This window comes from Symphodus melops (assembly GCF_947650265.1).
Source record: "Symphodus melops genome assembly, chromosome: 4".
NCBI classification, from domain to species: Eukaryota; Metazoa; Chordata; class Actinopteri; order Labriformes; family Labridae; genus Symphodus; species Symphodus melops.
This window is the reverse complement of record NC_136694.1, coordinates 18,747,462-18,759,501: the sequence shown is the minus strand read 5'-3', so window position 1 is coordinate 18,759,501 and position 12,040 is coordinate 18,747,462. Positions and strand designations below refer to the sequence as shown.

Below are 12,040 nucleotides of genomic sequence, written 5' to 3'. Positions count from 1 at the left end.
TGTTTAAAGGTCTCTCTTTGCACAGTCTTTGCCTGTAATTGCTTTGTCACAGCTGAGCATATTACAGAATGAGACTGTTAGAGAGCCTGTATGTGCTCCCGTGGATGTGTCCTGTAGTATTCTTTGGCTTTATTATACAACGTAAAGACTGCTTTAAATGAAACAACATAAGGAGATGTTACCAGAAAGAGTGTGAATTCATTAGTGATGTGTAGGTTAAATTTGTGGAAATGTAGAGGTTGTTCAAGAGCCTGGCCATATTTCAGCTCCGTATTGTTTCTGGCAGTAACAATCATACCTGCGAAAACTATGAGCGTCTGCTAACTTTGATTTACAGTCGGTTTGTCTGAACAAACTTAAGTCTTTCAAATGAAATTTCAAATGTATTCCCATACTGATGAGGCAGTGTAAATGTAAAAGTAAAACTTGAAAGAATTAGTTCTGACAGAACAAGAATTGAAGGGCTTTCACTGTATGTGTGACTGTGAACACAAACGGTCACTTTTTTTCCTCCTCTCGGTTCAAAGTTTCTCCTGCCAGTCACCTTATTTTTGCAAAACAGAATTTGCACAATACCTGCAGAATTCACCCCTCGCCAAACGGGGACGAGTGATGTTTCTATCCTGTGACTGTGCACAGACGTTATGCACGCGTCGATCTCTGTGCACCTGCGTTATATTGTCCGTCTGTATGTTGTTCGCCGCTCTTTTGTTGATTTTGCAATTCTGTTGAACTGCAGGTAGCGTTGATATGCATAGTAGGTAGCACTGCTGCATAGTATAGTGGACTCTGTGTTATAAATCTGATCTTAAACATCACCTGCTCCATAAAAACACACACCTGCAGCATGTGTTTCTCACACACGTGCATACGAGCATCAACCCACCCCGACCTTATGTGACACGAGGAATCAAACACAGCTCGCTCCCTGCTGCACACTGCATGAACTATTTATAATGTTCTCCATCATTGAATTATTGATGAGCTATGTTTTCTTTTTCTCTACACTTCTGTGAGAATTTCAGTCGTTTCACTAATGATCCACTCAGGGCCTTGCCTTGATACAAACAGGCCACACTTCAGTATCAAACACAACAGACACGTAAACAGTCACATTTGGTGCACCGACACCACGGCGGGAATCATGTTTAAGGCATGTGGGAACGATAATGTTATACTGAGACTGCGGGATCTGAAATGTAATGTATTGCGTCAGACACACCTCTACCTGTATTTACATTCAAGAAAAATCTCAAGCGTGGCTGCTTCAATAAATGGAAAGACAGAGTAATTGAAGAAGAAAGGTTGAAGGCAGCGTACTGTAAATCAGACTGAGCAGCTAAAACATCGAAAGTTTTATTTTCAATAACTCCAGGAAGTCAACACTGACACAAGGTTGTTTTTTTTTTTATCTCCTTGAGAAGCGTAATGGGGGAGAAAAGCATCCGAAAAACAAGGACAGCTTATTTACTCGGAGCCACACGACTTTCAGCACTAATTGACGGGAAATATTGTGTGCGGTAACAAACAGTTGGCGTCCTCTCACTCATTATCTCTGATTCTCACTCTCTCTCTCTCTTCTCCCTCCTCCTCCTCGATCTATGTCTCACCTCTTTTCTTTCTCTCCTCCTCCTCCGTTCTTCCGACAGTTCTCGCTGGCACTCATGGTCTCAGCACAGATTAAAAAGGGGGCTGGCTATTTTTTTCTCCCCGTGATACAGCTCAGCCTAATTTGTTCAAAATGAATTATGCATTGTGTCATTCTGGGGAGGGGGGCAGAATATATTTTCACAAATATTCCAGCATGTTTCCTATTTACTCGAGGTGCGGATCATTTCAGACAGTAAAGACGGTCGTGCCACTCTGGAATTATACATCTATGATCAATCTTATTTATGTATATCACCCAACACGATTTTAAGAACCTATACATTGTTCTGAATCAGCAATACTGGATTTTTATTAATGCATCTTTTCTTTCCTCTGTCATGATGCTTTCGATGTCTTGTGTAAAGCACTTTGAATTGTTGTTGAAATATGCTATATAAATAAACTTGCCTTGTCTTATGTGTAGAGAAAAGATTTTACTTTCCATTTTCTCCTTTTCCACAGTTTTTACTTTTGTCATTGTAAGAAATAATGAACTTACATCATCACTTGAATGCATGTTGTAATAAACCACATGAAACACATGGCTGTAAAACAGTAGCCCATTTCTCATGTTTTACCATTTCGTTTTGTCTTTACATGGAGAAGCATAACCAGAGTTGTCAAATGTCACCACTTTGAGCTCTCTTCACTAACGCACGAAACTCCTGAAAGTATCCGTACATTTTCAAGTTGAGCTGCATCTGAGACCAAAATCAGTCTAAAATGTCACTCAGACTGAACCCTCACTTCTTTCTGCCAGCCACCTTGTAAAAGTTCCAGATGAAGTCGGGGCGAGCTGACATATGTCACTGCCGTTAACAGGCAGGAAATGCACAGCGGGATGATGACATTTATATTGTGCGACCAGCTCACGACCGTTGTAGTCTTTGTCTTGTAATAAAAAATGCTTCATTATGTTTCTCTTGTTTAGAAGTTCTATTACATGAGCCATTGATAAAAACCTGCCATCATGATGTCAGACTCTGTTGCTCGTCAGCCATCTTTGCGCATCCTTTTTTACATCCTATCCTGCCTCCCGAGACCACAATCTACATTTCTGAGGAACATGGCGGTCACAAGCAACGAGAAGATTTCGGGGGGGGAGGCAGGCCGTCCAGACATTTTAAGGAGCATTATGTGAAAACAGCTTGAGCTTACTGTGCGATCCATTGTGGATCTGAAAAAGTCAAAGCTGTATTTGATATTTATGGCTGTAGATCAGAACATACTTTCCCAAATCTAAGTGAATATTAGTTTAAACTGCTTTCTAATGTGAAAAAAAGAAAAATCTCTTTAAAGGAGAAGCCATGCGTAAATGAGCCACACTATTGAGAACGTTCCAACAAGGAAAAGTGTATTTTAAGATGTTTAACACATACATGCACCCACACACACACACACACACACACACACACACACACACACACACACACACACATCCTGCTTTAAATACTCAGCAGGCTTGAGGCCGAGAGCCACAGTATTGGCAGAGAAAGCCATGTTGTAAATTAACCTGCTTGTTGTCTTTTCATAAGATTTGCTGGTTTCTCTGTCATCCTTGCTTTTTAATACATTTAATGATGCTGTTATTTATTTGTGTTGCTCAGTTGATCTAACAGAGCTTTGATCATATTTGATAAACTGAGAAGTATCATGTGATGAATTGAAGCCCCTACAGGCTTTTATTGTCAGCACACCCTCATTACAACAATAATTACATTTCTGTCTGCAGCAGCCGGAAGAAAAAAAAAAAAAAAAAGCCTGTGACAAAGCAGAACCAGGAAAGTTTGGAGAGATTAGGAGAGGACGAAGAGGAACAAAGTGCCAAACAAGCTGTTGAAATCAAACTGAGGCACCTGGATTCAAAGAACAAAGCCTCACACCATGCCCAAATGCTTCTCACCCACTCTGAAAACAACCATCAGCTCACATGGACGGACAACAAAACAGCGTTCACAGATTTGGGAAGAACGCACCTTATGCTTAGGAATGAGTTAAAACAAAAACAGCAACCCACAACCAGCCAAGTAGAAACACGAGACACCTAATGATGGAGCCTCTGTCATGAAAATGGAGAAATTGCAGTCGGAAAAGTTTTTTGGACCCTCAGCATCTTAATAGCCGAGCATGAAAGGGACGGCTGACAAACAAATTATCTCTGTTTCCATAGCGATCTGTGAATGGCCTGTGCTAGTGTGTGTGACAACCAGATGCCTGGGAAGACAAGGCTAGCCCATAAAAAGCCAGAACTCCGCAGAAAGCCTGTTATTACTGCTATCATTCAATTGGACTTGATTTGCATAATTAAACTCTGTTATTGCTTGGCTCTGGAAGCCACTGCAACTCCCCGCTCTCTTACAGAAAGGGATGACGGCGAACAGTGGAGGCACTTTAGGGAGGAACACCCTCAGCTGACCCCTGAATGAGGCTAATCAATACTTGGATTACACATTTATTTGGACTTGATAAGGCTCCGTTTCCTGAAGATTGGTCATATATTTCCGTGCAGCCCCCGGCTCACATGCTCATGGACTGGTTGAGTCACAGCCCAAAACTTCACTCTGCTAACGACATGAAAGACTGAACTGAATAGAGCCGGTTCACACTGAGAAACGGAGAGAGAGAGAGAAACAGGCCGGAGAAAAGACGAGAAGCTCGCAGGCTTACTTCATGTGTACAAGCTGCAGAAAGATCCTGCGACGGAAATCTAAATAGCAACCATAGCACTGGTAGCAATATTCTAAAAAACACGTGTTCATCTTTGTGTCGCTAAAAAAGAGAGAGATGAATAATCGATCATTCTTAAGAAACAATGGTAGTGATGAGGGTAATGACAAGATTCATTACTAGAAAGCACCTGAAGCCATGTGAGTCATGCACAAAGGAATCCTCTGTTAAATGTCCAGGAAGCCAAACATTTATAACAATACAGCCACATTCAGCTGCACTATGACACCGCATTTTTTCAAAGAAACCTCAATAAATCATTATATTGAAAGAATTAAGTCTGGAAGTCATTTCGGATCAGTTTTTAACACAGTTGAAGGACAAAGAGAGAGAAACCAGACTCTTACCTCTACTATGTGTGGCGTGGGATTGAATCCACACATGTTGCACACCTGCTGGTGGCACTGCGTGCAGGTGTTGTAGTTGGGTTGTTCTGCTGCGTTGCTGATGTTAAGGTTAGTCTTGCAGAGAGGACAACAGGCTTTGGGTTTAGAGGAGTCCGGGGGAGCGTGGAGTTTTTGCTGCTGAGTAAGAGTTCGAGGCCCTTGCTGCTGTGCAGGCTGAGGTCCTGAGGGTTTACCTGCCCCCGGCCCCGGACCAGGAGCAGCTCCTGGTTTTGGGGCCGGCTTTGGGGGCTGTTGTTGGGGTTGAGTAGTCTCAGATATAAGAGTGCTAGCTTGGTTAAGGAGAGACGCACCAAAACCAAACAGCTTCCCAAAAGTCTGCTCTGGAGGTGGGGGTTGTCGTGACGGGGAGCTCCCTGCGCTGCGAGTCTGGTCCTGGCGAGGGTGATGGGGTTGATGGGCAGGGGAGTTGCGGGACAGATCAGGTTGGGACGGGGCCTTGGCCATGCCAGGGAGAGGGACCGACCCTGGAGGGAGCTTAACTTGGTGCTGAACTGGGCCAGCTGGACCGGCCTGTTTAACTGGAGCGGGCGCTGGATGGGCCTGCGTTGGAGGCTGTCTCTGAGGAGGGGGCTGAGTCTGAGGTGCAGGCTGAGTCTGAGGTGCAGGCTGAGTCTGAGGTGCAGGCTGAGTCTGAGGTGCAGGCTGAGTCGGAGGTGCAGGCTGAGTCTGAGGTGCAGGCTGAGTCGGAGGTGCAGGCTGAGTCTGAGGTGCAGGCTGAGTCGGTGCCTCGGGATTAAGTTCAGGTTTGGCTGCTTGAGGAGAGTGTATCTGCTGCTGGCTCTTAGAGCGTGGTGTGGTCATATCCATCCCCAACGCTCGCTGCATCTGACAGTTCAAACAAAGCCACTCCTGAACCTGCAGAGAAGAACGATACAAACAAAACAAATGAATATGTTAACGTGATGGTGAAGAAAGTCGACTTACTGCACAAGTCTGACGGAAACTGGACTTCTAGGACACATGTAAACATGTTAGTCCAACTGAAATCGTACAAGGCTAAATCAAAGTCGGACTTCCACACCTACAGTAAATGCTTGGGACTTGATCACACTTGCATCTATTAGTTTCAAGAGGCTTGAAATTGGCCTTGCTGCTCTGTGCATGCTCCACATTTTTGTGCTTAGCTGTGACCTTGAAGTTGGACAGCAAAAACGCTGAGAAGAAAGCCGAGAAGAAAACGAGCCCAAGGTCAACACGGGGGCTCGAGCTTCAGTGAGACCAGGTTAGATGAGGGGACACTGTTTGTTAAGTCAGTTAAAGGAGTTAAACAAATGAAAGTACACAGATTAAAGGAAAACACATTGCTTCTTGCTAAGAAGGTCCGATAGTGACGAACTGAAAGGGGGCATATTGCCACATACAGAAGAGGAGTCGGACCGACTCTTGTCCATAAATCAGTTCTCCCCTGCTGCTTCTATACTAGGATACAGTAGTCCAGTTAAATGGCATTATAGAGCAGGGGCGATTCTAGAGTCTGTTGGGGCCCCAGGCAAAAGTTAATTCGGGGCCTCCCCACCAGCGTTCAGCAGGGCAATTATAGTGAATGCTGTCAGGTGGGGCCCCCTGTTGGTCTGAGGCCCCAAGCAGTTGCCTGCCTTGCCTGTTGACAAGCAGCACCCGTTACCAAGCAGTAACCATAGCTTGACCTAACTGTGCATGTAAACACACTGATAGATACGGTTTCTTAATCTTCTATACATGATCACGGGTAGTAAAGAAACAGTTGGACTTATTAGGGAAATAACTTGTTTGCTTTGATGCTCAGTCTTAATTGAAAAGACTGATAATAATCTCGCTTCTGTTCTGCTCTCAGCCAAGAAAGACACATAACACCCCAGGAAACCAAAACTTGTCATTTTTACACTTGTATTTTTCTCGATTGAAGTGACAAAATACTGCATGTTGTTCTTAATCTTTTGGTTATGATGTTTGCATTCCCCTCATATTTCTACTGGGTGGTTTCCTTTCTTTCCACTGTCTTAGCATGAACCAAAAAAAAAAAACTCTACAATGCCTTTGGGTGTGAATGTGAACATGAGTGTGTTGGTCTTTTTATGAGACAGACTGGCTGCATTCCCTCTCCCTCATCCAATGCATGCTGGGATCGCCTCCAGCCTCCTCTAAAGAGGGGGGGGGGGGGGCGTGTATGGAAAAATGACTGAATGAGAGAATTATTGTAAATGAAGTAAAATATCTCATTGAGAAAGGATTTAACATACCTCCACAGAGGCATTTATTGGGAAACATCATTTATCTACAAACAAAGGTGTTGGAATAAATGTGGCAGATGGGGTGAACTCATCAATAAATCATGACTGCCCCTGATTTTGTATCTTTCCATTCATTTCCTCTCATTACACAAAATGTTTCCTTCCTCATGAAATTCTTCAAACCTTTCTTTACCACTTCCTCCAGTTGTTGTTTCCCTTTTTTTCCTACTTCTATCTACTCTTTCATTTCCTGTTGGCTCTGTATGGGCGCACACAAAGGTGAAAGTTAGGAAGAGGCCATAGTGGTGGCACATGGCCATATGTGGTAATTGGCATCCTGGTGCTCTGACAGCTGCCACACTATTGTATCTGTTTTGGATGCATGGTCATTACATAATGCCTTAATGCATTAATAATGCACTCAAGGAAAGGTTGGCTGAGGGTTGGAGGTCTTGGGCACAAATAGCATGGTAGGAGGCCTGGCCGCCAGCTATTCACCTTTACACCTTTGGGTTAACATTCACTGGAAGCCAGCAAAGGTGAGTTCCTAAAGACTAAAAGAGGATGGTTTCAGCTCTGAGAGCTGCTAAACAGAGAACTACACATGCAGAAAGATCTTGTCACTTCTGCTCTGGATATAAATGTCTCTGCAAGCCTCTGGCCATGGGAGATTGATTCACACACAAGCTCACAAACGCCAACATGTTCTTTCAGTTACTTTGATGAATCCAACTGTTTATGTTCAATAAGTCCTGAAGACAGTTTATTGCTTTTGTACGTTGGTAGCTTTTAGTTTTTTCTTCAAATTCACAACACAGCATTTTCCTTTGAAATTGAACTTCTTGAAAATGAAATCAGGAAGACTGACTATCAAGATGCTCATTCAGTATTTAGATGTTCTCTTGTGCTCTCTGCCTACAGCTGACTTTGGGCGTTTCAATCTTTCAGTTAAAGTGATCATGTGGTGTCACAAACTCCATGAACCAATCAGCCCATTGCTGTTAAAGTTTAAAACGGTCCCCACTCTGCTGCTGTCACCTGTGGTTTCACTCAAACAAAAGCAGCTCTCCCAAACACAACATTCACCTAATCACATTCAGCACCCAAGGGTCCTTCCACTGCAGTGTTTTCTTCACATAGACAGTACCTGGGCAGGACGTCCATGTGTATTTATGAATGGATATAAACTTTCTTGCTCCTTCCTCTTGTTCACTGTGCACACAGGCTCGAGTGAGTTACTGCTCAGTCTCTCAAACGTCTCATAAAAATCTAGATTTTAATTTTCTTTAAACTGCATTATGGCCGGGACCAAGCTAACAATGTATGCCCTCCTGTGATCGAGCTGAATTCTGCGTCTAAATGAGTCTGAAATCGTACAATATACGCCCAGCTTAACGTCAAGTTCTTGATCAACATTTCTTTATCGATGTAATCTAATAGTACAAAACAAGAACAACACAACCAGCAAACTTTGAACTACATTACATATATGTTAAATACTAACAAGAATGAATGAATTTAAAGAGGGCTGTAATACGAATCAGGTCATTTTAAATGTTTGGACCTTTTATCTGGGATTATGCTGCATCCTGCCCTTTTCTCAAGTTGTAATTACTGTTGTATGTCTCAATCAGGTTTTAATTGAACAAGAGTATTGTTTCATTTATAACCTTCAAAATACAACTGTAAAAGCTAACAGGCCAGTTGTCACTTCACTTAGGAGCTCCAGTAGTGTGAGTCACCTAACTTAAAGTGTAGTATTTCTCCCAATATAGCAGAGTGCTGACTCACTGCCATGGTCTGACTTTAACATAAAAAAAACCCTCAAACATCTGGCTATAGCTTATTAATAAGATCAAACTGCCGCTTTGTTTCACTTTATTCTGGTGAATGATGATCACAATTTAAGTGAAGGAGAAAATAGAGATGTAGGTGATGACTGAGAGGTCTGAAACAGTCACCATGACAAAAGTCCTGATAGAGATACAGTATCCTCATCGTGTAGTGTACTTCAAATCATTACCATTAAGTGAACCATTGACAACATTGGTTTTGTCAGTGATCCAGAAAACTGTTTCCAGTCCTCGGAATTCCTACTTCATGTTTGTTTCATTTCACTTCTCCTACCTCTGTGTATTGCTCATCGATGACTGCTTCCCTTTGGTTGGAGGAACAATTAATCGGTCAGATACTGACTTTCGGATTTCCTCTGCTAAAGTCAGATGACAGCTCCTGCAGCTGCTAATATTAATAACATAGACCTATGATTCAATGGAGAACCTGGGTTGTGTTTAAGACATTTTGAAAAGTCAATGCTCCAATTTTTTTTTTCTTTTTTGAATAATAATTGTTTTAGGAATCTTTTTTTTTTTGGTCAGTGTTTGTCATATAATATTTAAATAGACAATACACTAAGCATGCCAACACAGTACAAACCCTGTTCTGTTGTATTTATTTAAAAAAAGTTAGAGTTTTGCATTAGTTTGCATAATTTGGGGCGGGATGTGTTGACTTAAAGGTGGGCATGTTGTGGCTGTTTAATTCCACCTGTTTGTTTCCTCGTCGAAGGTTAGGGGGAGATGGCATACCGAAAATGGTGTCCACCATAGTTCAGCTTCAAAATGCCTTTCCGATAAACAATCGGTGACGTCACACTTTAGACTGTGTGTGTGTTCTGACCACACCCACCTTTCAGACAGACAAACTCAATGAAATATTCTCTTTCAGCATGGCGTTCAGTTATTCTGTATGCCAAAGTGAACAAAATGTTGTAAGGTGTAACGGGGAGTTATCAACTAAAAAATCTTCTGCTCATTGTGTACTGTATCCTCTTAACTTTATTCAAACAGGCCTTTTCCCTACTTGATAGTGTTCGGTGGCTACTTCACTTGCCCTCAGTGGGTTTCTAAGTCAGTCATTCGGAGGCTCAGTAAGTCAGTATAGACAGAGTAAGTCACAGTCTCAGCAGTATCTAAGCCCTGTGTGTTTGGCCCCTTGCCAGTCCTCAACAGCCACGGTGATGGGCTGTTCACTGTCAAGGCCAGTAAGAGTATTATGGTTGGAGAAATAAGCCAACACTGAAGCAACACAACACCATCCAGCACAGAACTACATTCATCCAGTTAGAGATGCACAAGTGGGGAAATCTCTTTCCGTCAATGTTATTGTGCTTTGTTATTTTTTTTATTCCAAATTACAGCGTGGATCATATGAAGTCCATTGTGGGGGGAAAACAAGTCAAAAGTAAATAAAGAAAGCAGCTGTGAGGAGGGCAATCGGCTATTTATCAATTTCAGCGAGTCTCTGCCTGCCTCCGCCTCATCTCTTCTTCTCATTCCTCCCTGCGTCCCCCTTGTTATGAGGCAATCATGTGGATCTTTATGAAACCTGATCTGTATCAGCAGAAAACAAGCGCGCAGCACACTCTGTCTCCTGTCTTTGTCCTTCTCTCTCAGCTCTCTGATGCAACCCTCCATCTTGCTCTCCCTCACTTGTCTTTACTTCTCCTTCTTCATCTCCAGATGCCTCTTATCGGCCCTTTATTTCATACATGGATCCAATTTCTGCCTTAGCTTGTTTGTGTGTGTGTGTGTGTGTGTGTGTGTGTGTGTGTGTGTAGAATGGTACAATACACCTCAAAAGGTCATAAACCGGGACTGGAGGCTATAGATCTGGGAGTGCTCAGCGTCTGCCAACAGGATGCTTGAGCAACGTGGCTTCATGAGGAACGACGACTTGCTGCCATAAATAGAACCTTTTAGCAGCAAGGGCCCGCAGAGTGTTGGATATGGATCAAATAATGAGAGCAAGCACACTCGGCAAAAACAAAAACACACACGTTTACGTTCGGAATTTGATGCTGATTTGCTCAAGAGTGAAAAAGTCACGTAAAAGTCTGATTGGAGGGTAGAGAACAAAAGAAGTCTAAGGCACTTTGTTTTTGGTTTTGACTTCTTGATGAAGTCTTTTTTAAGTCTTCTTCAGCATGCCATAAAATAAAGACATATATCAGGAATATGATTGGCCTTTATGATTAAGGTGATTTTTCATCACTCAGGAGAGAAGCAGGATGCTGACGATGGTGCGCTGAAAAGGGACAAAAGGCAGAAGTGTCAAGCAACTTAAAGAAATGAATACATTCACTTTAGACCTTAATCGCATCAGAGTGAACGTGTTAAAGCTGACAGCCCCAATAAGGACATCTGTCAATACAAATGCCAAAGTTGAGACATAATACTAGCATGTGAGGGGAAGCAATAAGGAGTGTGAAGCAGAGAAATTTGGGTCACTGTGAACAACTTCAAATTTCATGCAGACTTTATACAAGGGGGCCAGCAGCAAAACGTCTGAGTGCAATGCTTTTGAGATTTGTGCTCTCACAGACAGTGCAGTCAGGTAACATGGGAAATGTTTCTGGAGTGCACAATGTGACCTGGTGATGCAACATTAAGCATTCCACGTGTTAAAAGATGAAACTCTGAATTGATCCCACAGCTGCACACACATTCCCACAATTGTTCGCCCGGTTTGTTGACGGGTATTAGACATCATGCACTGCAACATTTCCTGAGGAAAGCTGGATAAGGAACACGCTCAGAGTCTGAATCAAACTAGCGCCAAACAAGATTGCAGAAGAAAGAAGCTCAGATCACAATGCAGTATCACCATGCAGCGCGTGCAGCAGCTGAGCTCTGCAGTTTGGAGATCAGGATGCTTGGGATGCGGCGGTTAATCAATTCCTTGCAAATTGGGCCACAAGACATTGAAATTCCTCCCGGTGCCTCTCTCTTTCTTTTTCCGCTCTCTCCCCTTCGCTGTCAATCGGCCCTCCTCTGCCTTTACCAAGCTCATAGTCAGTCAGTCCGACAAACATCCAAAACAGGTACTATCTAAAAGAAAAATACTGCTAGGATTTCATTTGAAAAATAATTCATTCTGAGACGCTTTGGGGGGAAATCACTGTCAATGTTCTAGCTGTTCATAGAGTATTTTTCGTAAGGTGTGCTGGTGTACCTTCACAGCAGGAATTCAATTCAAAAAAACTTT

General features: G+C 42.8%; 1 protein-coding gene across 5 annotated transcripts in view; it reads right to left on the bottom strand.

Moving 5' to 3' along the window:
- bsnb (bassoon (presynaptic cytomatrix protein) b) overlaps window positions 1-12,040 on the bottom strand; it is a 62,378-nt gene that overhangs the window by 36,076 nt on the left and 14,262 nt on the right. For all 5 annotated transcript variants that reach the window (XM_079341804.1, XM_079341806.1, XM_079341807.1 and 2 more), the window contains exon 3: window positions 4,725-5,639. In XM_079341804.1, the coding sequence (XP_079197930.1) occupies window positions 4,725-5,639 (915 nt within the window). The remainder of the gene's footprint in view (window positions 1-4,724; window positions 5,640-12,040) is intronic.